Source organism: Danio rerio, chromosome 11, assembly GCF_049306965.1.
Source record: "Danio rerio strain Tuebingen ecotype United States chromosome 11, GRCz12tu, whole genome shotgun sequence".
In the NCBI taxonomy this organism is placed as follows: domain Eukaryota; kingdom Metazoa; phylum Chordata; class Actinopteri; order Cypriniformes; family Danionidae; genus Danio; species Danio rerio.
In genome coordinates, this window is record NC_133186.1 from 1793765 (window position 1) to 1820693 (window position 26929).

Below are 26929 nucleotides of genomic sequence, written 5' to 3' on the forward strand. Positions count from 1 at the left end.
TGCACATTTCAGCAGATACAAACATGCAGCGGGGGAAATAAGTATTGAACAGGTCACCATTTCTCTCTGAAAACGTTTTCTCTTTTAGGTACGTTAGGATTATCACATTAGTTTCTGTTCTGCTTAATAGCAGAATAATGAGAGGGATATTTTTTGAGAAACTGTTATAACTTTTCTTGAAAGTCAAGTTTACACACAATAATTATTATTCTGATTATTCTGAGATTATTCTGCCTCTGAAAATGCTCAGATGATGGTGTCAAGGTTTTGAAAGTTTCTGATTGACAACATTTGAGTTAATCTGAGGCACAACTGTAGAATAGTATTGAAGGAAAAGCTCAAACACACTGCTTCCTTGTGTGACAACATGAGAAAATCAACAAGCCAGAATCAACAACAAAGCCAGATTACCATTAGCTGAATGACACTGGGAAAAGACTCATGTTGGAGACATGTCCTGTGCTCTGATGGAGCTAAGATTGAACTGTTTGGCCATAATGAGCAGCGTTACATTTGGAGGACAAAGGGGAAAGCGCACAAGCCTAGGAACACCATCCCAACTGTGCAGTATGGGGGCGGCAGCATCATGTTGTGGGGCTGTTTTGCTGCAGGAGGGACTGGTCCACCTCACAGCATAGATGGCATCATGAAGAAAGAACATTATGGAGAAATACTGAAGCAGCATCTCAAGACATCAGCCAGGAAATGAAAACTTGCCCACATATGGGTCTTCCAAACAGACCATGACCCTAAGCATACTGCCAAATTAGTTAAAATGTGCTTTAAAGACAACAGAGTGAATGTTTTGGAGTGGCCATCACAAAGCCCTGATCTCAATCCTATAGAAAATGTGTGGGCAGAGTTGAAAAAGCTTGCGTGAGCAAGACAGCCAACAAATCTGACTCAGTTACAGCAATTCTGTTAGGAGGAATGGGCCAAAATTCCTGCAAACTATCGTGAGAAGCTTGTGAAAGGATGCTCAAAACATTTGACCAAAGTTATACAGTTTAAAAGCAAAGCTAAAAAAAATACCAAGGAAATGTGTGTAAACGTTTGACTGTCTAGAAATTAATAAAACACTTTCAAAACAATTCTCTCCTTATTCTGGCATTTAGCAAATGTAAATCATTTAGGTAATCCTAACAGACCTAAAATAGTGAACGTTTAGTCTGATTTACCATCAGACATTTATTAAAAATGATCACAGTCCTTTTTTTAGAGTGTAAGTAAACTTCTGGTTTCAACTGTATCAAATAAGAAATGCCATCAGAAGTTTACAAAATACTACAAAAAAAATGTGTGTATTGATATGTCTGTATCTTTAATCCACATTTCTTTACATTCAATTTCTGGTAACTCTCTAATCCCCAGAGCCTGAGCATGAGTTATTCCTGGTGTATGGGAAAGGGCGTCCGGGTGTCATCCGCGGGATGGACATCAACCCTAAAGTTCAGGATGAGTACATGATCCCCATTGAGAACCTGATGAACCCTCGAGCTCTGGACTTTCATGCTCAGAGTAACTTCATCTACTTCGCCGACGCCACCAGTTACCTGATCGGCCGACAGAAGATCGACGGCACAGAGAGAGACATCATCCTGAAAGAAGGTGCTAAACTGCATTATTTAATGATAATACTGTAAGCAAGAGGGCGATACAGTGGCGCAGTAGGTGGTGCTGTCGCCTCACAGCAAGAAGGTTGCTGGTTTGAGCCTCGGCTCAGTTGGCGTTTCTGTGTGGAGTTTGCATGTTCTCCCTGCATTTGTGTGGGGGGTACCTCCAGGTGCTCCGGTTTCCAGTCCAAAGACATGCGGTGCAGGTGAATTGGGTAGGCTAAATTGTCCATAGTGTATGTATGTGAATGAGTGTGTATGGATGTTTCCCAGAGATGGGTTGCAGCTGGAAGGGCATCCGCTGCGTAAAACATGTGCTGAATAAGTTGGTGGTTCATTCCACTGTGGTCACCACAGATTAATAAAGGGACTAAGCTGACAAGAAAATGAATGAATGAATGAATGAATGTCAGAGATAAAGTACATCCAGGAGGTTGTCATCTCAGAATAAAGCCAGACGGGTTTATCGGCAGCTTGACATGAAGTGAAGCACTGTTGTATAAGACTCTGTTGTAAACCGTCATGGATGTACACCATCTTATTGCAGGTGTGTGTTATTGCAGTGGCTTCTGGTGAATTGTCTTATAGTGTGTGTGTGTGTGTTATGTGTCTACAGGTATTCACACTGTTGAAGGAATCGCTGTGGACTGGATGGCCAACAATCTCTACTGGACGGATGACGGTCCTAAGAAGACTATCAGTGTGGCTCGGCTGGAGAAAGCATCTCAGACTAGGAAGACTCTGATTGAGGGCAAGATGACCCACCCTCGGGCTATAGTGGTGGACCCTCGGCACGGGTGAGCTTTATACAATATCTCCAAAAGCACTCTTCAAAATTGGCCAGCCCAGTCACCAGATATGAACATTATTGAGCATGTCCGGGGTAAGATGAAGGAGGAGGTGTTGAAGATGAACACAAAGAGTCTTGATGAACTCTGGGAGTCCTGCTGAACGCTTTCTTTGGCATTCCAGATGACTTTATTAATCAGTGATTTGACTCAGTGCAGAGATGTATGGATGCAGTCCTCCAAGCTCATGATGGAGTCAGACACAATATTCATTCTGTCTCCACTGCAGCAGGACTTTATATTCTATACTGGACATTATTTCTGTTCAGTGATGAGACTTTAGTCTGAGCAGAGTCAGACCGCACTGTCCTCATCAAATCAGTCAACATCAAGACATGATCAGATTTTATTGTGCTTAAATAAGCAAAATCTAGAGGCCTTCGCCTTTCATATAAGCCACTTCTGACACCAAATGATCCAGTTATCATTTGTTGTTCCTAAAACTTGGATAGGCGACAAGACTTTTGTCAGGTGGTGGACATACATACTAGGGGTGCAACGGTTCAATCTACTCGTGGTTCGATATGTATCATGGTTTTAGGGTCACGGTTTCAGTATGATACGGTTTGTGCTATGCCTACAGAACAATTAAAAGAACAATATTCATATTTATTAGGAAACAAACACCTGACAATGCAAGAGCTTCACACATATGACTGTAGATTTGCATGTTCTCGCATTAATTTAATAAAAGTAGGGCATTTTTAAAATCGTATGTTCAAATAAAACGCTCAAGAAAATAAAGAGGAAAAGCTGAAATTTATTCTTTGTCTATTTTTCATCTCAACTCAACAGTCTCAACCAAGACAACAACACATTTTTATTCATGATTTTTATATGATTTTGATTCCAGAGAGCTCCGTTTCACTTATCAGCACCGTCATAGTGAATGAAACTTAAGCAAAGAGAGAGTGTTCTGCTCATCTCTCTTATTTCAAGGGAACAGCACATCGAGAAGAAAACCGTTGTAAACAGTCTGGGTAAACAGAGTGAATAGCGAATAGTGAGAGTGATCGGTGCGGAAGAACACCCAGTAGGAGACTGCTTGCTTTATGTCCGCTTCCCTATGGGTCTGGACATAGAGCCATACCTGTCAACATTGGGATGTGGAAATAAGGGATATGCCCTTCATAATAAGGGATTCCCCTGACGCTCGCTTTAAAAAATCCCCAAATTACTAAATATGTTCATTTGGAGCTGGTTCACTGTAAATAAACAGTCAGTAATATGTTTTATTAATATTATTTACAAAAAAAATAAATAAATAGTACATTAGCAGCAAATGAATGAGCAAACAGTTCAGCTTATTAAAATTAATAGCTATTATAATGAAATAGAATCAAGCTATCAAACCTCATTAGCCGTTTCTTTACTGTATAACTCACACATTCTGATTAAAGAGAAATGAATGAATCGCTTATTTATTTAGATTTTTATTGTTTGATTACATTAAATAACAGAGGGGTCACTTTAATAATGCACACATCTAACGTCACAATGAAACCATTCGATTGCTTTACTAAGTTTTTATGCTCATTTAGGATAAAAATGTGTTCAAATTAGTTGTGTTTGAAAAAAACCCCACCAAGATCAACATCTTTAGATGTTGTTATTATTATTGTTATTGATATTACTGTCTGTTTAAACACGCACCCAAAACCCAGACTTTTGCTTCGCTTCAAGTCGCGTGTGCAGAATGCGTTTGGGAAACGGCGTCTATTTATCACTATGGAGCGCGTCAGCTGACACTCATGCACCGTGACTGTTTAGAGGATTGCATATGAAGGGGAGACGGCACCTGTAATGAAAAGGAAAGGGAATTCCGCTGTTTATATATTTATTTCAAAGTGTTTTCATGCATGAACAAAGCGAAAGCACGGCACAGACTCACAAATAAGAGCAAGAGGCGACCCCTGGTGGTCTGGCGGTATGGGTTACATATAGGCAGGATTGCACTTTAAGGTTTATTTGCCACACTTCGGTGAAAGACTGAAAATACGGGAGAAACACAGGAAAAACGGGAGGGTTGACAGGTAAGCACAGACCTCGAGCCACCTGTTAGAGACTACTGATCTAGGCTATGTTTGCAACAACAACAAAAAACGGCCTCACCTGCGTATTTGTGCTGTATCTCCTTTACTTGCCATGCTGGAACCCACAGAAACTCCACAATGAGATCCGTTGCATCCCTAATACCTTCATGTAAAACTATATACAAGCAGATGCAATGAAACTGTCCTGTTGTACAAAAGATAAAAAAGTATGTATATAAACTAACTAGAAATTAGAAATACTGTATACGATAGGAATATCAGCTTTTAAGCATGTCCAGCAACACTGCAGCAAAGAGGAACTTGTTTTTGAGTCTGAGCTCTGCATTTTCAGTTGGATGTATTGGACTGACTGGGAAGAGGACCCGAAGGAGAGCAAGCGAGGGAAGATTGAGCGGGCCTGGATGGACGGGACTAACCGGAACGTTCTGCTGACCTCAAAAACGGTGCTGTGGCCCAACGGTCTGAGTCTGGACATCCCTCAGGGCATCCTGTACTGGGTGGACGCGTATTATGACCGCATCGAGATGGTTTATCTCAACACCACTGCACGCAAGGTGCCCCGACACCACTGACCTCACAGATCACACTCGTAGCAACTCAGACATGTGTCCGCACTTGAAGTCCACATGAAATCAAAACTAACAGTAGTGATTTCGTTAGCTCATACTGCATTTACATTTACATTTAGTCATTTAGCAGAGGCTTTTATCCAAAGCGACTTACAAATGAGGACAAGGAAGCAATTTACACAACTAGAAGAGCAACAATGAATAAGTGCTGTAGGCAAGTTTCAAGTCTGTAAAGTCTAAGAAGGAAAGTATTAGTACTTTTTTTTTGAGAACAGTTAGTGGTATATCCAGAGAGGCAATTGCAGATTAGGAAGTGAAGTGGAGACTAAATAGTTGAGTTTTTAGTCGTTTCTTGAAGACAGCGAGTGACTCTGCTGTTCTGATGCAGTTAGGAAGTTCATTCCACCAACTGGGCAGATTGAGCGTGAGCGTGAGCGTTCGCGAAAGTGATTTCTTCCCTCTTTGGGATGGAACCACGAGGCGACATTCATTCACAGAACACAAGTTTCTGGAGGGCGCATAGATCTGCAGAAGTGAGAGCAGATAAGAAGGAGCAAGGCCAGAAGTCGCTTTGTAGGCAAACATCAGAGCTTTGAATTTGATGCGAGCAGCAACTGGCAGCCAGTGCAAACGGATGAGCAGCGGAGTGACATGTGCTCTTTTAGGTTCATTGAAGACCACTCGTGCTGCTGCGTTCTGAAGCAGCTGAAGAGGTTTGATAGAGTTAGCTGGAAGCCCGGCTAGCAGAGAGTTGCAATAGTCCAGTCTGGAGAGAACAAGAGCTTGAACAAGGAGTTGAGCTGCATGTTCAGATAGGAAGGGTCGGACCTTTCTGATGTTAAAGAGTGCGAATCTGCACGATCGAGCAGTTCTAGAAATGTGGTCAGAGAAGTTTAGTTGGTCATCAATCGTTACTCCAAGGCTTTTCACCATTTTGGATGCAGTAATGGTTGCCCCATCCATCTGGATTGAAAAGTTATGGTGTAGAGTCGGGTTGGCAGAAACTACAAGCTTTTTGCTAGCTTGATGGTGAACAATTCATCTGTGCACTAAGAAAAAAAAAAGGTTTGCACGACTATTTTTCTTTTGTATCGTGACGCAGTTCCTAGAGAAATGGAATGTTACATGTGAAAACAGTGGGCGTGGCTTGTTTTGTTCTACTGCGAGCTGATTGGATGTAGTAAAGTAGGCGTTTCATTCAGAAAGATGGAGAAAAGGGTTTGGGGAGAGTTATTAAAGCCTAACAGACTCCTCCTCCCCACCATTTCTGTTTGTTGACTGACAGCTGGAGGGGCGTGGTTATGTATGTAAGCCACGCCCAATACCTCAGACTGACCTAATCTGAGAATTTAACTGACCACAAACAGGAAGTGCATTTTTTGATTTCAGTTAAAGATTACAAGAGCTATTGTTTTTTTAATGACATGCACAGATGGATTGTTCAGCACACAACTAGCAATGTGAGCTAGCATTACAACATCACTGTGGTTAGTTTTGATTTTATGCGTACTTAAAGAATGGAAAACAAGAGTTGCTCTACTCTCCAGTTGTAGATCATGTAATATCATATGCTTTCTTTTAGACGGTTTATGACGGACAGGAACTGAACCACGCTTTCGGCCTGTGCCATTATAAGCACTTCCTGTTCTGGAACGAGTATCGCAGCGGCAGCATCTACAAACTGGACCAGAACACCAAAACAGTCACTTTGCTACGCAACGAACGTCCACCAATCTTTGAGATCCGCATGTATGACGCCCAGCAGCAGCTAGGTAAAGTTACAATATGTGTTGTGGATTTCATTTTCTTTATCAAATGTTTCCCAAATGATGTTGAACAGATTCATAAATCTTCCAAAGTATTTCCTATAACATTTTTACTTCTGGTGAAAGTCTGATTTGTTTTATTTTGGCTAGAATAAAAGCAGTTTTTAATTGTTTTAAGGTCAATTTTAAGGTCACTGTTATACAATGACTTGCCTACTTTCTCAAACTTGCCTAATTTTGCCTGAAGACTAGTATCTTAAAAAAAATCCAGTAAAAAATTATTTACTGTCATCCACACACACATAGAAACACAACCTATTCATTCATTCATTTTCTTCTGGCTTAGTCCCTTTATTAATCCATAGTCGCCACAGTGGAATGAACCGCCAACTTATCCTGCACATTTTAAGGCAGAGGATGCCCTTTCAGCCGCAACCCCTCTCTGGGAAACACAACCTCATACACACATACACACACACACTACGAACAATTTAGCCTACTCAATTCTCCTGTCCCGCATGTGTTTGGACAGTGGGAGAAACCGGAGCACCCGGAGGAAACCCACGCAAACGCAGGGAGAACATGCAAACTCCACACAGAAACGCCAACTGAGCCGAGGCTCGAACCAGCGACCTTCTTGCTGTGAGGCTTACTGCGCCACTGCTTCGCCTGTTAATTTTGCATATAAATAATAAATACACACAGACTTACGTTATGTCAAAACAATTTTTATTGAATGCGAATAATTTCACTTTTTATTGTGTCTAGATGTTTAGTAATAATTAAGTAAGGCAGTTCAGCCTGTAAATGCTCATTGGGTGTTATTTTTCTGTATTCATCACAGGAAGTAACGCATGTCGATCCAATAACGGCGGCTGCAGTAGTCTATGTTTGGCCACGCCCACCGGCAGGTCATGTGCCTGTGCTGAGGACCAATTACTGGACCCCGCTGACAACACCAGCTGTAAAGGTGAACACGCACTACACACACATTTACACACCAAATTATAAAACACCTGAGTTGTTATGATCCTAATTCTTTTTCTTAGCCATGACTAGGCCCACACGGAATCTGCGCGCAGAATTTTCCGTATATTTTCTGCAGGTTTCCGCAGATTTTAAGCCCATCATTAATTCTGTTTATTTACTTGAGTAAATGTGTGTAAATCTATATTTATTCAGTTTTTAAATTAATTACAGTAATATTATTGACTAATATGAAAATGTTCATCTGATTTATGTACAATGCAGTTTGTACAGTCATATTTTCTGTCTTTTAGTAGGTCTTTTATATGTGAGACTTGCTTTGTTTACCAAATAAAGTGAATCTAATTGTGTTTGCTTTGTAAACATTAAATTAGAGTTTAAAAAATATATATATTTTTTTTTATTTCACATATTAGGGTTTTATTTATGATACTTCCAAAATAATTCCGCAGAAATCCGCAGATTTATACCAAAATTCTCTGCAGAAATAGCAAGAAAACGTCCGCAGATTTCGTCTGGCCCTAGCGATGACGTACTTTTATAAAAAAATTCGACCGCCATGAAAATATTTTCAGTTCAAAACTGTCTCATAAGTTTGAAAGTAGAGAACCACATGTCAAAAGTACTTTTGTTATTTTGTACTGGAACCCACATGGACGAAGATTCTCACAAAAATCTGTCAAGTTTGGTGAAGGAAAAGTCATGGTTTGGGATCACATTCAGTATGGAGAGATCTGTAGAGTGGATGGCAACATCAACAGCCTGAGGTATCAAGACTTCAGCCTCCACATCAAAGCTCCTGAAAGCAAAGAAGGTCAAGGTGCTCCAGGATTGCCCAGCCCAGTCACCAGACATTAACATTATTGAGCATGTCTGGGGTAAGATGAAGGAGGAGGCGTTGAAGATGAACACAAAGACTCTTGATGAGCTCTGGGAGTCCTGCTGAAGGCTTTCTTCTTCATTCCAGATGACTTTATTAATCAGTGATTTGAGTCATGTCAGAGATGTATGGATGCAGTCCTCCAAGCTCATGATGGAGTCAGACACAATCTTCATTCTGTCTCCACTGCAGCGGTTAGCATAGAGGGTAATAAACACATGCATTAATGACTACGTTTAATGTGCTTTAATAATTGATTTTCATCATTTGTGATGAATTATTTAAAGATTTGGAAATGAATCACGTTTGACAGCTCTTTGGTATCCAGATCAGTGTAGACGTACAGTAGCCTTAATGAGGGTGCCAGAGATGATGGACTGCGGCGCTTTTGTGTGTTATTCTAGTATGTTGGATGGTTCAACCTGTTTTTAAAGAGCTGTCCATCTGATTATAAAAAGGTAGTGCTCAGACAATACAAAATAAGAGTCCCATTCAATCCTGACGGAGTATGAAGTGAGAAAATGCTGGCCAATCTGGTTCTGTCAGGCACTGCAGTATTTCTAGACTTCACAGTGACACAAGCACGAGCTGAACTGAACATCTAGAGCTTTGGTGTGTGTGTGTGTGTGTGTGAAACAGAAAGCCTCCTTTGAGAGGGGAGTTTGGCCTTCAGCAGACTTATTTACATTTACTGTGTGTGTGTGTGTGTCTCTCTCTCTCTCTCTCTCTCTCTCTTTCTGTGTGTGTCTCTCTCTCTGTGTATGTGTTTGTGTGTGTGTGTGCACCTGTGTATATTTTTATTTGTGTGTGTGTGTATGTGTGTGTGTCTCTCTCTGTGTGTGTTTGTGTGTGTGTGCACCTGTGTGTATATTTCTGTTTGTATGTTTGTGTGTGTGTATATGTGTGTGTCTCTCTCTCTGTGTGTGTGTGTGTGTGTGTGTGTGTTTGTGTGTGTGTGCACCTGTGTGTATATGTGTGTGACTCTGTCTCTCTGTGTGTTTTTGTGTGTGTGCACCTGTGTGTATATTTGTGTTTGTGTGTGTGTGTGTGTGTGTATATGTGTGTGTCTCTGTGTGTGTGTGTGTGTGTTTGTATGTGTGAAATTGTTTGTGTGTGTATATGCATGTTTGTATATGTGCATGTATGTGTGTCTGTCACTGTGTGTGTCTCTCTCTCCGTGTTTTTGTGTATGTATGTATGTGTGTGCGTGTGCCTGTGTGTTTGTGTATATGTGTTTGTATATGTGCGTGCACGTGTGTCTGTGTGTATATGTGTTTGTTTGTGTGTGTGTGTGTCTCTCTCTCTGTGTTTATGTGTGTGTTTGTGTATATGTCTCCCTGTGTGTGTGTGTGTGTGTGTGTATGTATGTGTATTTGTATATGTGCGTGCATGTGTGTCTGTGTGTATATGTGTGTGTCTTTTTTGTGTTTGTGTGTGTATCAATGTGTGTGTGTTTGTAAATGTGTGTGTATGTGTGTCTGTGTATATGTGTGTGTGTCTCTGTGTGTGCACGTGTATATGTGTGTATATGTACGTGCATGTGTGTTATATATATATATTATATATATCGTGTGTGTGTCTGCTTGTATATGTGTGTGCGTTTGCATATGTGTATGTCTGTCTACCTGTGTGTTTATGTGTGCGTGTGCGTATTTTTGTGTGCCTGTGTTTGTTTGTTTTTATATGTTTGTTTGTGTTTGTGTGTGTATCCCTGTGTGTGTGTGTGTGTGTGTGTGTGTGTGTGTGTGTGTGTTTGTTTGGTTTGTCTATCTGTCTGTCTGACTGTGTTTGTCTCTCTCTTTCTCTTTCTCTCTCTACCTGTGTGTGTGTGTGTGTGTGTGTGTGTCTGTGTGTGTGTGTGTGTGTGTCTCCAGCGAATCCGTCATACATCCCCCCTCCGCAGTGTCAGCCGGGAGAGTTCGCCTGTAAGAACAACCGCTGCATTCAGGAGCGCTGGAAATGTGACGGAGACAACGACTGTCTGGACAACAGCGACGAGACCGCTGAACTCTGCCGTAAGAACACACACACACACACACACACACACACACACACACACACACAGACAGACACATACACACACACACGCACCCATACCCACATGTTGTGTTTGTGTGTAGATCAGCACACGTGCCCTGCAGACAGATTCAAGTGTCAGAATAACCGCTGCATCCCGATGCGCTGGCTGTGTGACGGAGACAACGACTGCGGCAATGATGAAGACGAGTCCAACACCACATGCTCAGGTACACACATACTTAGTCATGACAAATTACTTTTGCATAATGTTATTATTATTATTATTATTATTGATTATCTGCATATTTATATTTGTTTTAATAAACACAAGCTTAGATTTGTCCACCTGTGGGGTTTTGGAGGCGTCTGCATCACCATATAGGGCACAAGAACAACGCGTGTGTTTGGATATAACTCAGTTTTCTGACCACACTTCATTATTATTGTTCATTTATTCCTTATTTTTAATTAATTAATTTAATTAATTTATTGTATTTATTTTAATAAAATTTTCTTTTCTTTTATTTAATTTTTTTTTACATTTTATTTTATAAACTATTTAATTGTTATTTTATTTTATGTTATTTTATTTATTAAATTATTATTATTATTTTTTATTTAATTTAACTTAATTTTTTTCACAACACTTAACTAGACAATGCATTACTTTTTTTAAACTATTACAAATCACAATAAAAGTCACTTTTTGCAACTTTTCAAGGTAAAAAATTGTTGGAAGAAACATCAAAATCCCATAATGCAGTTTAAAATCAGAAAATAATGAATCACAGAATGCCTAAAACTACTAATGTAAGGGTGTTTTTTAAAGTGCGGCAGCACATTTGAGCTCTCTTGACCTTCATACTAGGATACACTATTATTTTTAAGTGACTTATCATTACTGAATACAATTTATACCAATGAAACTGCTGCGTAAGATTGATTTACAGTAGTTAAAGCTCTTTAAGCTAACCGTAACATTATCTATCTGTGTGAGGAATGTGTCCTGCAGGAGTAAGAGACGCACTGTATTGTCTTTGTGTGTATCTGCACTGGAATACTGATGTCCTGAAGCACACATGAATGCCGATGTGAATGTTTTGGTGGTGTTTTGCAGCTCGGACGTGTCCTCCAAATCAGTACTCGTGTGACAGCGGCCGCTGTATCCCCATCTCCTGGACCTGCGATCTGGACGACGACTGCGGTGATCGCTCTGACGAACCATCAACTTGCGGTAAATCAAACACATGCGTTAATATTCATGAGCTCACTCATTAATATGCATGCAATGCTTTTAGACACAACTACAGTTGATTATGACAACTCAGTTTAGATTATGTTTATCTTTGAAGGAAAGATGGAAACACTTACAGCAATATTTCATATTAATAGTTTGTTAACAATATTAACAAAACTAAATATTTGGTCAGCCGTTATTTTAAGGTACAATTCTCACTATTTATAAACCAATAACTATGACTTTTGCCTCAGTAAACTTCATTTGTTGCTTATTAATAGCTATTAAGGTAGTAGTTGAGTTTAGGTTTTATGAATGTGGAATATGTACTTTATAAGTACTAATAAACAGAAAATATCTTAATATTAGACAGCCACTAGTTAATTGTTAATTTATTTTATTTTATTTAGATCATTTTTATTATTTATTAATTTTATTTATTTTTTTGTTTTGTTTTGTTTTATTTTATTTTGTTTTATTTATTTTATTCATTTTGCTTTATTTATTTATTTATTTATTTATTATTTATTTATCTATTTATTTATTTATTTATTTATTTATCTATTTATTTATTTTATTTTTATTTTATTTTTATTTTTTATTAATTGAAATTTTATTAAAAAATATTAATCTTTTATTCTATTTTGGTTTATTTAATTTAATTTTTATTTTTTTTAATTTTATCATTATTTATTTTATTATTATTTTTTTTTATAGTTATCAGGGTAATTGAATTTAGCCATTAGAGATGTGAAATATGTACTTTAAAAGTGCTAATGAACAGACAATATCTTAATAAAAAACAGCTACTAGTTAATTCTTAATTATTTAATTATTTTATTTTATTTTATGAATAATTTATTTTGTTTAAATCTTTTTTTATTTTGTTAATATTTTATTTTATTAATAGTTTATTTTGTCTTATTTTATTTTTTATCATTTTTATTTTTTTATTAATACTTTATTTTGTTTTATTTTTTATTTATTTCATTAATATTTTATTTTATTAATAAGTTATTTAGTCTTATTTTATTTTATTTTATTTTACAGCTATTAAGGTAATTGGGTTTTGGTATAAGGGATATCATAATATTAGACAGACACTAGTTAATTCTTAATTAATTGATTAAATTACATTTTTAATTTTTTATTATTTTATTTTAATTATTTTTATTTTATTTTATAATTATTTTGTTTTATTTTATTTTGTCAACGAATCCTTTAAAAAGTTGCTTTGATTTCAATGCATTCAGTTCAGATGTTTTCAATTGTCATATGTGCCTTTGTATGATTATTACTAATGATTTGTGCTGTTGTTTTATGTGGTCAGCGTACCCAACCTGTTTCCCGCTCACTCAGTTCACCTGCAACAACGGCCGCTGCATCAACATCAACTGGCGCTGTGATAACGGTGAGCTTTTTACTGCGATTTCTCCCTCATTTGTCTGTGTGCTGATCACCTGTGTAACGTCATGTCCTCTTCTCTCGACCATTCACCCTCTCCCTGTGTCACATTGGCTGTGTGTTGCAGAGAAGGATTGTGGGGACAGCTCTGATGAGTTCAACTGTCCAAACCCAACCGGTTAGTGCATAGATCAACATGCACCTGTGTAATAAGAGCTTAAAAACACCTGCAGCAAGACTCTGTCTGTAACAACCAACAATTTCTGATAGGGTGCCTGTTAAATGGTTAAAGGGATAATTCACTCAAAAATAAAAGAAACATTGACTGTCAATGGATCAACAAGATGTAAGAAATATTTTTTGCTTAGATTTTTGCTTGTTTTTAGTCCAAATATCTGAAAGACTTTAAATTAGGAAGCATTTTCTAGACAAGTTAAAAATATATTGTTTTAAGATATGTCAAAATTAAGCTTTATATTATTTTATTAATATTTTTTTTATTTTTGTTTTGTTTTGTTTTGTTTTAATTAATTTTATTTTTTTTGTTTTATTTTAATAATCATTAAATTAAATTTAATAAATTTATTGACGTAATTTTATTTATAATTATTTATTTAATTAATTTAATTTTAATTTTATTTATTTTAATATTCAATCAATTTGTTAATGTTTTCATTTTATTTTATTTTAATTTATTAATTCATTTTATTTTAATTAATTTTGTTTTAATTTTATTTATCTTATTTGATTTTTATTCTTTTTAATAATCAATTATTATATTTAATTTATTAACAAATGTTTTTTTATTTATTTTAATAATTATTTTATTTTATTAATTAAATATGATAACTTTATTTTAATTTATTTGATTTATTTAATTTAATTTTTATTTATTTTAATAATTAATTATTTTATTTTATTTTTGTATTGTTATTCATGTAAATAATTAATTTTTTATATTTAATTTATTAATTAATTAAATTTTTAGTTATTTTATTTTTTATTTATTTCAATAATTATTTTATGAGTTAAATAATGTAATTTCATTTTTATTTATTTAATTTATTTATTTTATTTATTTTAATAATTAATTAATTAATTTTATTTCATTTATTGATTTTATTTTTATCAGTGTTAATTAATTTTATTTATTTAATTTATTTAATTGATATTTATTTTAATAAATAATTAATTTATTTTATTTATTTATTTTTATTTATTTATTTTAATTTAATTTTTAGGTTTAAAATAAAGTGTATTTTTGTTTGTTTTTTATTATTTTATTTACACTTCAATAATAATGTTATTACATAAATTTAAGGTTACGTTTTATTTTAATGTGACGTGGTGACAGTGTAATTTTTTATTTAACCACTGAAGAATACTGAAAACCTCTAATCATTGACTTGCATAGTAGAAAAAACAAATGCAATTCAATGCTTACAGGTTTCCAGCATTCTTCAAAATATCTTCGGCTGTGTTTAGCTGAAGAAAGAACTCATAAAGGTTTAAAATCAGGAAAGTATAAAATGAAATAATGAATTTTTGTGTGGACTGTCCCTTTAAATCCTGCCCCTTCAACTAACACCGCTAGTAAATAAGAAGAGGTTCAGCGTAATAATATTAACAACGTTCATTCCCAGTGGTGCATGTGTGATCTATGCAGTTTCTGTGATGTTTATTATTTATTCATGTTTTATATTGATGTTGTCAAATGTGTGTCTAAAATGCAAAGATGCCACTTTCATTATGTTAATGTGAAGTGTTCATGTTTCAGCCTGTGGGGATGTTCGCATCTGGTCACTTTAAGTATTTTGTGAAAAGGGCAGGTGCAAATGTATTCTAGATGAGTACAAATCCGATCGCTCAAACCGCTTCAGGAGATGTTGATGAGATGCATACCGTATGAAATTGGACAGGCCTTAATGCATGTTGATGTTAAAACCACATATGCATTTTTTGTGGCCCTCAAAATGTAAAACAATAAAAACATAAGAGCATGTTATAGGCTAAATGCAATACAGGCTCATAACTAACGTTATTTTATTTTATTTTATTTTATAATTCAATTTATTTATTTTATTTTATTTTTATTTTATTAATTAATAAATTGTATTAAATTTTATTAGTTACATTTTTATTTATTTATTTTACTAATTTAATTAAATTGCATTTTATTTTATTATTATTTTATTATTATTTTTAATAGTTATTTAATTTTATTTTATTCATTTTATTTTTATTTACTTTATTTTTATTAATTTTATTTTTATTTATTTTATTTTTTAATTAATTTAATTTTATTTTGTTTTATTTTTTTATTTTATTAATTAATTTAATTAAATTGCATTTTATTTCATTATTATTTTATTATTATTTTTTAATAGTTATTTAATTTAATTTTATTTATTTTATTTTTATTTATTTTATTTTTATTCATTTTACTTTTATTTATTTTATTTTTTTAATAAATATTATTTTGTTTTATTTTATTAATTATTTTATTTTTATTTATGAATAATTTAATTTTTATTCATTTTTTTATTAATTATTTTATTTATTTTAATTAATTAATTTATTATTTTATTTAATTTCATTTTAATTTAATAATTATTTGTTTATTTTATTTATTTATTTTCCTTTATTTTATTAAAAAAAAAAAATTGCATTTAAATGTCTTAACAGAGCGAATGACACTTAATAACAGTTTCTATAAGCATGCATAAAATCTCATTAACAATCCTGACAATGACAAATCACGATTATAAAGGTTTCTAAAGAACACCCCTTCAAGTAAGGTGTTACCACAAAACCCTCCTCAAGGAAAATTGTCTTTATTATTCCATTGAGAAACGTATAGATTTAGTCAAGTGTGTCCAAATTTTTGACAGTCAGTGTGCTTTAAAGCATAATATGGATTCTTTTACACACGATGTTTGTCCTCTATTGGTGAGTTAAATCTGTCTGCTTGACCTGTTTCAGACAATGACTGTGGTGATAACAGTGATGAAGCCGGCTGCAGTCACTCATGCTCCAGCGCTCAGTTTAAGTGTAACAGCGGTCGATGTATTCCTGATTACTGGACCTGTGACGGAGACAACGACTGCGGAGACTACAGCGACGAGACCCACGCTAACTGCACCAACCAGGGTCAGTTCATTTTATTTATTTGTATTTGTTTATTGTCGGGCGGCATGGTAGCATAGTGGTTGGCACTGTCGCCTCACAGCAAGAAGCTCGCTGGTTGTATATAAACAACATAAACTAAAACACCAGCATTATGTGTACGGGGTCTTTGTTGTCACTTATTCTCTATTGGAGACAGGTCAGGACTGCAGGCAGGCCAGTCCAGTACCTGTATCCTCTTCCTCTGCTGCAGGAGTTTGTGATCTATATGCTTTTCAGCACTAATGGTCCATAACAGAAGTGCAGGTTACGTTTGCCAAAGGCACTGACACAACCCTATACCATCCCAGACCCTGGCTTTTCAACTTGTTGCTGGTAATATTCTGGATGATCCTTTTCTTCTTTGGTCCGGAGCACACGGCATCCATTTCTCCCTCAAAAATACCTGACGTACTGATTCATCTGACCACAGTACACGTTTCCACTGTGTGATGGTCCATCTCAGATGCCTCTGAGCCCAGAGAAGCCGACGGCACTTCTGGACACTGTTAACATAGGGCTTCCTTTTACCACAGTACATTTTTCACTGGCATTTGTGGATGTACCTATATATTGTGGTGCTAGACAAAGGTTTGCCGCAGTAGTCCTGAACCCATGTGCTGATTTGGCTTATAGATGAATGAGGAGACTTGATGCAGCGCCCCCTGGGGGATCGGAGATCACTGCTGTTCAGCTTAGGCTTGGCTTCCTTAATGCATTCATGTTGATATCTTTAAGAAAATTAAGTCGCGATCACGAGAAAACAACTTTTGATTTGTCGAGATCACAGGACATTTAGTTATGATCACGAGAAAACAAGAAAGAAAAGTATAGTCATGTAAGGACTTCCGTATGTCACGGTATCTGAGCTTCTGATCATGTAATTCATGCTTTGGTTATCCTTGGCTCAAGTGCTGTTCCATATAAATAACAACGTGAAATTTCTGCAGTTACAAATCACATGTTAATTAATGAGGAATCCTCGTGTTAAAATACACCACTGCCATTTTTATCCAAATATAGACTCTCCTCTCTCTCTCTCCTGAGGATAAACGTCTTTGCCAGCGGCTCTGTTAGCACTGGAGTTAGATATGAGGCACATTACAGGGTGATGATGAATTTAAAAAGGGATGAATACAAACTAATCCCACCTCACACAACCACAACAAGAGCTTTATTCTCCTCTGAAGAACTTACTATTGTTATTTTTGCAAATGCTTCTCTCCAATGACACTTACAAATGACGAACATGAAAACATAATGGTATGCATGATAAGGAGACTGTAAGATGAGAAATGGCACAATAATTATGTTAGAAAGCTAATTTATAGATATATCCTAGACGCTAGAGTTTAAAACAATGCTATACACTGTAAGAATAGTTGTATAAGTTAATAAATAAAGTTATTAGCTCACTTTTAGACAACCCAGACAACCCATTGTGGATATGTACCCAGGTCTACATTTTTGGGGATAGCGAAATATGCAACCGAAGGTACGTCTGCTCGTAGATTTTGTGTTCAGAAATTCACCAGATGCCGCTGTGTATGCTTTTTGATGATCTCAAATTTCTTTTGCGCGTCCTCTTCCTGCGTTTATCCACAAGAGGGCGCAATATACACTTAATAAGATGACGTGTGAGAGAAGTTTGAGATAATCAGAAAGCATGCACAGCTGCCTCAGGTGGATTTGCGAAAACAAAAACTGCCAGCAGACGTACCTCCGGTTATGTATTTCAGTGTTCCCAGAAATGTAGACCTGGGTACATATCCGCAATGAGCCTGGGTTGTCTGAAAGTGAGCTAATAACTTTATTTATTAACTTATACAACTATTCTTACAGTGTCTTACAGTTGAATGAGAATTCTATGAATAGTTCTCGAATATTTATTTAAAATATTTGTTTGAGAATTGCCCTAAACTCTCTGTTTAATTTTGTTTTTTTCTCAACAGCAACCCGTCCTCCTGGTGGCTGTCACACAGATGAGTTCCAGTGTCGCATGGACGGCTTGTGTATTCCCCTGCGCTGGCGGTGTGATGGGGACACCGACTGCATGGATCTGAGCGATGAAAAGAACTGCGAGGGTGTAACGCACATGTGTGATCCAGCAGTGAAGTTTGGCTGCAGGGACTCTGGTAATAATGCACAAAGTATTGATAGCATGTTCTCAATTTAATAGTTCAATTTAATTCAGTTCATCTTTGTTTCTATAGCGCTTTTACGGTGTAGATTGTGTCAAAGCAGCTTAAGACAGAAGTTCTAGCAAATTGAAATTAAGTCATTCCAGTTTTCAGAGTTGAACTTCTATTCAGTGTGGTTCAATTTTCACTGCTGCAAGTCCAAACATTGAAGAGCTAATCCAGCGATGCGCAGTTTCAAAGTCCCAAACCATGCAAGCCAGTGGCGACAGTGGCGAGGAACAAACTTCACCAATTGACCAAAGTGAAGGACAAAACCTCGAAAGAAACCAGGCTCAGTTGGGCATGACCATTTCTCCTCCAGCCAAACTTCTTGTGCAGAGCTGCAGTCTAGGAACCGGAGGGTGGAGAACACTGGATGTCCATCGTGGAGAAGCTGCAGCTGTGAGTAGATCACCGGCTGGCCCACGGCATCAATGCGGAGACTCGTCTGTCACTGAGGTCTTTCAGGAGTCAGTCTCATGCTCTCCACTCTCTTCGTGACCACCACAGCATCTGCTCAGGATACGGCCTGGTCCAGGATTATGGAGACCTCTAGAAGTCCTCTATGGTTGGCATCATCTCTTCATATACGTTGATCCTTGAGGTCAACATAGAGAATCAGTACCTTAAAGTCTGAGGCCATGGTGCTCCACCGGACAAAGTCGGTTTGTCATCTCCAGCTTGGAAAAGAGTCCTTACCCTAGGTGGAAGAGATCAAGTACCTTGGGGTTTTGCTCATGAGTGAGGAAAGGATGGAACGTGAGATTGACATCGGTCGACGGTCGAAGTACCGGTCCGTTGTGGTAAAGGAAGAGTGGAAGGGCAAAGCTCTCGATGTGCTGGTGCATCTACGTTCCTACTCAAACCTACGGTTATGAGCTTTGGGTCATGACCGAAAGGGCAAGATCTGGGAAACAAGCGGCCAAAATGAGTTTCCTTCACAGGGTGGCAGGGTGCACTCTTAAAGATCTGACACCCGGAAGGAAGTCGGAGTAGAGCTGCTGCTCCTCCACATCCAGAAAAGTCAGCAGAGGTGACTCGGGCATCTGTTTCAGACGCCTCCTGGGCGCCTACATAAGGAGGTTTTCCAGGCATCTCCCACCGGAAGGAGGCCTCGGGGAAGACCCAGAATACACTGGAGGGACTATGTCTCTCAGCTGGCCTGGGAACACCTCGGGATGCATGTTCGGAAATCTAATAGGGAAGCATTACATTGCTGTTGTTTTTATCCATATCATGCAAATATTAAATAATCGCATCTAAGACACTATACTTGTGTGTTTACTTGATATATATCATATATACTTATAATGTATGTAGTAAAGGTCATTCCCAGAACTTTTCAAGTCCTGAAGTAACTTCAGAATGGCTTGCTGTTTTTAATCTTAACAGGAGTGTTTTGTGTGTGTTTGCTGTGTAGCGCGGTGCATCAGCAAGGCTTGGGTGTGCGACGGTGACAGTGACTGTGAAGATAACTCAGATGAGGATAACTGCGAGGCGCTGGTGTGTAAGCTGTCCCATCACGTGTGTGCCAATGACTCCAACATTTGTCTGCCTGCTGAGAAACTCTGCGACGGCAAAGACGACTGTCCTGACGGCTCCGATGAGAAACTCTGCGGTAAGAGCACAAACTGACTTAATGCTGTATTGTGATGAAAGTATTCACACTTGATACCGATGTACCATGTGAAGCATGTCCTGCCGGTAACTGTTTCCAGCAGCAATCAAGAATGCATGATTATATGCTGTCATGTCTCTGCAATCAGAAAATTGTGATTATAATGGAAGTCAATGGGGCAAAAACAGACCCCAACATAACCAAAGGGGAGTCAATTTGAACAATACACAAGGGTTAACTGTATTGTTTGTCCTCCTTCAGATCTGTGTTCTCTGGAGAATGGCGGCTGCAGTCATAACTGCACGGTGGCCCCGGGCGAGGGCGTTCTGTGCTCGTGCCCGCTGGGAATGGAGCTGGGCACCAACAACAAGACGTGCCAGATCCAGGGCTTCTGCGCCAAACACCTGAAGTGCAGCCAGCGCTGTGAACAGGACAAGTTCAATGTCAAGTGCTCCTGCTATGAAGGATGGGCCCTCGAACCTGACATGGAGAGCTGCAGGAGCACAGGTGAGAGCGGCCTTAGGTGGAGGCTTGCATTAGGGTGTGTTTCAATTGCAGACGTCAATCCCATCCATTTGGATCACAGTTTTACCATGAATGAGTGTAATGTGCTGCATATTTGTTAGTTATTATGGAATCTGACCTGATCATATGAATCAGTGAGTCATTTACCAGAGACTTGCTCTGATCGTATCATTCAAATCAATGAGTTGTTTACTTCAGATTTGCTCTGTCTAGATCATTTGAATCAGTGATTCATTAACTGGTGACTCCCTCTGACCAGATCATTTTAATTTGTGAATTGGTAACCGGCAGCTCGCTCTGATTGCATCAATTGAATCAGTGACTTGTGTTCTCAATATTTGCTCTCATCAGTTTATTTGAATCAGTGATTCCTTAACTAGTGACTTACTCAGATCAGATCATTTGAATCAATTATTTAATAATTATTGACTCTCTTCTCTGAGCAGATCATATGAATCATTGAGTCTTTTACCAGATACACGCACTGACTGGATCATTTGAATCAGCGATTCATTAACTAGTGACTCGCTCTGGCCACATCGTTTGAATCAGTTAATTGTTAACCAAAGACTCACTCTGACTGGATCATTTGAATCATTGATTCATCTAGTGACTTGCTCTGACCAGATCATATGAATTAGTGAGTTGTTAACCTGGCAGTCACTCTGACTGGATCATTTGAATCATTGATTCATCTAGTGGTTTGCTCTGAGCAGATCATATGAATCAGTGAGTCGTTAACCGGTGACTCGCACTGAACAGGTAATTTGAATTAGTCATTTATTAATTAATGACTCTTTTTAACCAGATCATATGATTCAGTGAGTCATTAACTAGAGACTTGCTCTGAACAGATCTTATGAATCGGTGAGTTGTTAACCAGAGATTCGCTCTGACTGGATCATATGAATCAGTGGTTCTTTAACCAGATACCTGCTCTGACCAGATCATTTAAATCAGTGAGTCATCTAGTGACTCACTCTGACCAGATCATATGAATCAGTGAGTCGTTAACCAGAGACTCAATCTGACAAGATCATTTGAACCATTGATTCATTTAGTGACTTGCTCTGATTAGATCATATGAATCAGTGAGTTGTTAACCAGAGACTTGCTCTGAACAGATCGTTTGAATCAGTGATTTTTTAATTAGTGACTCTGTGTGTTCAGATTATATGAATCAGTGAGTCGTTAACCAGAGAATCACTCTGACCAGATAGTTTGAATTAGTGATTCATTATTATGGACTCTGTTTGTTCAGATCATATGAATCAGTGAGTCGTTAACCAGATAATCACTCTGACTAGATCATTTGAATCAGTGAATCGTTATCCAGAGATCCACTCTGCCTGGATAATTTGAATCAGTGAGTTGTTAACTGCTGACTCGCTCTGACCAGATCATATAAATCAGTGAGTCGTTAACCAGAGATCTGCTCCGACCAGATTATTTGAATCAGTAAATTGGTAACTGAAGACCAAATCTCTCTAATGTTGTCTTGAGCTTTTTGGTTTTTGTTTTGTCTTTGTCAAATGCTTTATTTCCCCCCATAATTCTGTAACACTGGGAAAGTTCAAATGGAAAAACAGTAATATATCAACAATAATCTACATAATTCAAAAGTGTTTTACAGCACATGCCAAACGCTGGAAAGAGCCACTAAAGGTTGCAGAAAAACTAGAATAGATATGAAAACCATTGCGGTTCACACTGTTCGGCAGAAGATGACAACCGGAGGAAAACATTCAGCCGCATACAGGAAGTGGTCTCCTATAAAGAGATTACAAGCGGGCCTGATTGTGTTTTCTTCAAAGCCTGAAAGAAAGGAGGTTTGGGTTTAAGAGACGGCTTGAAGCAGAAGGCATGAGGAAAATGACGGCAAACTGTTTGGCGGCGTAAGTGGTGGTTTATTTGTGTCACGAAAGAATGCAAATGGGAGAAGAAAATAGGAGGGCTTGAAGATTTACAGTGACTGGAAGTGGCGGAGCGGCCCACTCGGCCAAACACACCATGAGTTCTGCATTACTGGATGTACTTTGCATGCCTTTGAGAAATGCTAGTCATTTAGAGCAACAGAGCAAATATGTCTCGGGCATGTGTGCACTGTAAAAGAAAAATAGGGTAGCACTGGCCTCACACCAAGAAGGTCGCTGGTTCGAGTCCGGGCTGTCTCAGTGGCATTTCTGTGTGGAGTTTGCATGTTCTCACGGTGTTGATATGGGTTTTCTCCGGGTAGAAAAAAAAAGCTCAAAGTATAAACATGCAAAAGAGTTATCTGTACAAATAGAAACACAGAAGTGTCTAACACATGAAGACTTTACTTTAGAGCAGGGGTCATCAATCTCGGTCCTGGAGGGCCGGTGTCCCTGCAGGATTTAGCTCCAACTCGCCTCAACACACCTGCCTGGATGTTTCAAGTATACCTAGTAAGACCTTGATTAGCTTGTCCAGGTGTGTTTGATTAGGGTTGGAGCTAAAATCTGCAGGACACCGGCCCTCCAGGAACAAGTTTGGTGACCCCTGCTTTAGAGAATGATGAGTTATGGTTCATCGTTGTTTTTCCAGATCCCTTCAAACCGTTCATCATCTTCTCCAACCGGCACGAGATCAGACGCATCGATCTTCATAAAGGAGAGTTCAGTGTGTTGGTTCCTGGTTTGAGAAACACCATCGCTCTGGATTTCCACCTCAACGAGAGCTCTCTCTACTGGACGGACGTCGTGGAGGACAAAATATACAGAGGGAAGCTGTCGGAGAATGGTGGTATGATAATCTCTCTTCATTTGCATCCTAATCCTTACCCAGTGGTTCTCAAATCGGGTCTTCGAGCCCCCAACCCTGCACATTTTGTATGTCTCTCTTATTTGACACACAAGGATCAGTTCATGGATCTCTCTGTTAACGAGCTGAGAATCTGAATCAGGTGTGTTAAGTAAGGAAGACATAAGCCGCGTCCCAAATGGCGCACTCATGCACTCATGCACTATGTACTTATGCACTTACACACTCAACAGGATTGTATATGTATGTGGTGTCATCCCAAATGGCACACTAATGTTTTTCACTAAGGGGAAGTTCAAACCGTTTCCCTGATGAAGTTTTACGGTTGCCAAATCAGTGAAATAAATGACAGAATTATCAAATAATACCTGCCGTGAGTATAACCGCATTCATCATCAGGAGGTGCTATAATCACTCTTGTTGGAGAATTTTGCTTTCACTATCCAAAATAAATAAAGCGATCCAGCATGTGCGTCCGATAGCTCCGCCCCTTCCGCTACGTGAGCAAACCTGCGGTTGTTGAGTGCGTGAAGTGTCCATCATTACACACTTCACTTTAGCGAAATGTGCGGGTAATTAAAGTGCACTTATTATTTTTAGAGTTTTCAGTGTGAACACACTACTTACACTATTTATACTACAATATGGCGTAGAATAGTGCATAAGTAACAATTTGTGACACAGCTATACAAAATGGCCAGGACCGGAGTTGGGAACCACTGCCCTAACCCCTCCACTCTTCACTCATACTCTTCAAATATTATTGCATTGGGCCCAAATTTGCTTGCTACAATAATAAAAACGCTACAAGAGGAATTAATATACAATAAATACTAATAACTTTTGTAAAATTAAGCAGGAAAATACACAAATGTGTTTATAAGAAGGTGTCTGGTGCATATGGAGAGGAAATAGTGTCCTGCAGGTGGTTTGTCAAACCCACTCACCAAATTTTAAAGAGTATGTTCCACAATTAGAGTTTGCTGTGACTTCAATCTGAAAAATGAACTCTTAAAATATGCGTTCAGTCCGACCAATCAGAGCAGAGTAGGCCCTGGGAAAATCATTGAGGTAGCATCAAACCAAATATTTCAGACAATTTAAGAAAAGAGTTGATACAGCATTGGATATTATTGTAAAAATACACTGCAAAAAATGCCTGGAATTGTTTTTGTCTTGTTTCTAGTCCACATCTCTAAAAATTCTTAAATCAAGAAGCATTTTCAGAAATCAAAACAAACAAAACATAGTGTATTGTTTTAAGAAATAACGAGTCAAAGAGTTTATCCCTAAGTGAAGAAGTTTCACAAACTAATTTCGAGAGGAGCACGTGGTATGATTGATCGCAGCTGGTCTCTCACCTGTAATCATAAGTAAGCCATCTGGATCATTCCAAACTCACAATGGCTGCGCATCCGAAACCGCCTACTAATCAGTAGGTACTGCATTTGAATTTAAACGTACTGCTCGGCCGTTAGAAAAGTATGTTATATACAGTATGAATGTGAAAAGTATGAATGGAATTTGGACGTACTACATCCGCCATTTTGTCATGGTCATGTGACCTACCTGTGTCAGTTGCGTCGCTTCACTCCCATTCATGAATTCTCTCGCGGGGCATTATGGGATGCGCACTCCAGAATCTCGCCGGAAGTAGTAAGTCATCATCTATGAATTCGGACATACTACTCGGCTCGCATACTGATTTTAGCGTACTACATAGTATGGAAGTATGCGGTTTCTGACGCAGCCAATAAATAGCCCGACTAGCATTACTTCCTCATTTTCATGTTTTGAAGAATCCCCCATCCACCCCAGCTCCACCTTTCCTCCTTTATCAGAGGGAGCTCTCGAGAACTACCTGATCTCGCACCCCCTCACATGCTCATTGACCAGGCGGGAGCCCTGGGCTCAAGTATCTCTGAGCTCAGGGCTCTCTCCCAGGACAGCATACCAAACCTGCTATTATCATCAAGCAATATCTAAGTGTGAACTCTTGAAAACAAGCTAAATAATCTGCCAACGGTCTAAGGGACATAATCTTATGTCAAAAAGAAGAACTAGATTATTTCGCTTACCCCATTGGCAGATTATTTTGCCTGTTTTAGGGAAAAACTCAATTGATTTTAACATATTATTTCTTAAAAGAAGACAATATTTATTGCTTGTCTGGAAAAAGCTTCTTGATTTAAGTACATTTAGATATTTGGACTAGAAACCAATCACGCGCGAGAATTCTTTAGTCAAAAACTACTTCTACAAAATGGATTTGTTGATTAATAATGTAAATATTATCCGCCGTTACACAGTCCTGTGGTGCAGCCAGCATCACTCTCATCTCCACACGAACAAAAAATCTCATACATATTTCCCCTTAGCAGCTCTGACCAGTTTTGACGTGGTGATCCAGTATGGATTAGCGACTCCCGAGGGTCTGGCTGTGGACTGGATTGCTGGAAACATCTACTGGGTGGAGAGTAATCTGGATCAGATTGAAGTGGCCAAGCTGGACGGGACGATGCGCACTACACTACTAGCTGGAGACGTGGAGCATCCGAGAGCCATTGCTCTCGATCCCAGAGAAGGGTAAAAATGTCTTTATTCACAGTTTCCTACTGCAAAAACACACTTCAAGCTACTGTTGAAGTCAGAATTATTAGCCGTTCTGTATATTTTGTTTCACTAATTTCTGTTTAACGGAAATTAACACATATTTAATCATAATAGTGTTAATAACTCATCTCTAATAACTGATTTATTTTCTCTTTGTCATGATGACAGTAAATAATATTAGACTAGATATTCTTCAGGATACAAGTATTAAGCCTAAAGTGACATTTAAAGGCTAAACTAGCTTAATTTAATTCATTTGTAATTTGGCAAGTCATTGTAAACCCGTCATAGGCTCATTCTGAAAACGTAGCCCTATATACATTTGCAAATTATGTAGCCAAAGTACATGTGGCTGCATTTTATCTTTAAAGTGAAGACTACAGGGCCGTAAGACGTTGTTCCACTTTGGGCTACCAGCTGACCACTTACCTCTGTATGGACGGCTTTCCCTCTGTTACCAGATTGTCTAGTGGCGTATGTCGGCAAACATGAGACGCAGAGCGGAGTCGACCGTGAAGAACGGTTTTAGAAAGTCAGACGAAGAACGGTTTTAGAAAGTAGATAAAACTAAAACAAAAGCCAAAAGTATGTAATTAACAAGTAAATAATACAGAATGAGGTATGAGAATGAGGTAAAATCTGAAATCGTGGTAAAAATCAGGCAGCTAAC

At 37.9% G+C, this 26929-nt stretch overlaps 1 protein-coding gene across 11 annotated transcripts in view; it reads left to right on the forward strand.

The window, feature by feature from the left end:
- The window catches only part of lrp1aa (low density lipoprotein receptor-related protein 1Aa), a 225922-nt gene that overhangs the window by 99962 nt on the left and 99031 nt on the right, over positions 1–26929 (forward strand). For 3 of the 11 annotated variants that reach the window (XM_073916185.1, XM_073916177.1, XM_073916179.1), the window contains exons 11-26: positions 1372–1608; positions 2230–2410; positions 4847–5069; positions 6667–6856; positions 7695–7820; positions 10592–10732; positions 10838–10963; positions 11854–11970; positions 13304–13384; positions 13505–13555; positions 16360–16527; positions 18495–18677; positions 20143–20340; positions 20602–20847; positions 23431–23628; positions 26025–26232. In XM_073916185.1, the coding sequence (XP_073772286.1) occupies positions 1372–1608; positions 2230–2410; positions 4847–5069; positions 6667–6856; positions 7695–7820; positions 10592–10732; positions 10838–10963; positions 11854–11970; positions 13304–13384; positions 13505–13555; positions 16360–16527; positions 18495–18677; positions 20143–20340; positions 20602–20847; positions 23431–23628; positions 26025–26232 (2674 nt within the window). The remainder of the gene's footprint in view (positions 1–1371; positions 1609–2229; positions 2411–4846; positions 5070–6666; positions 6857–7694; positions 7821–10591; positions 10733–10837; positions 10964–11853; positions 11971–13303; positions 13385–13504; positions 13556–16359; positions 16528–18494; positions 18678–20142; positions 20341–20601; positions 20848–23430; positions 23629–26024; positions 26233–26929) is intronic. The other 8 variants (XM_073916187.1, XM_073916182.1, XM_073916184.1 and 5 more) reach the window with 3 other exon arrangements.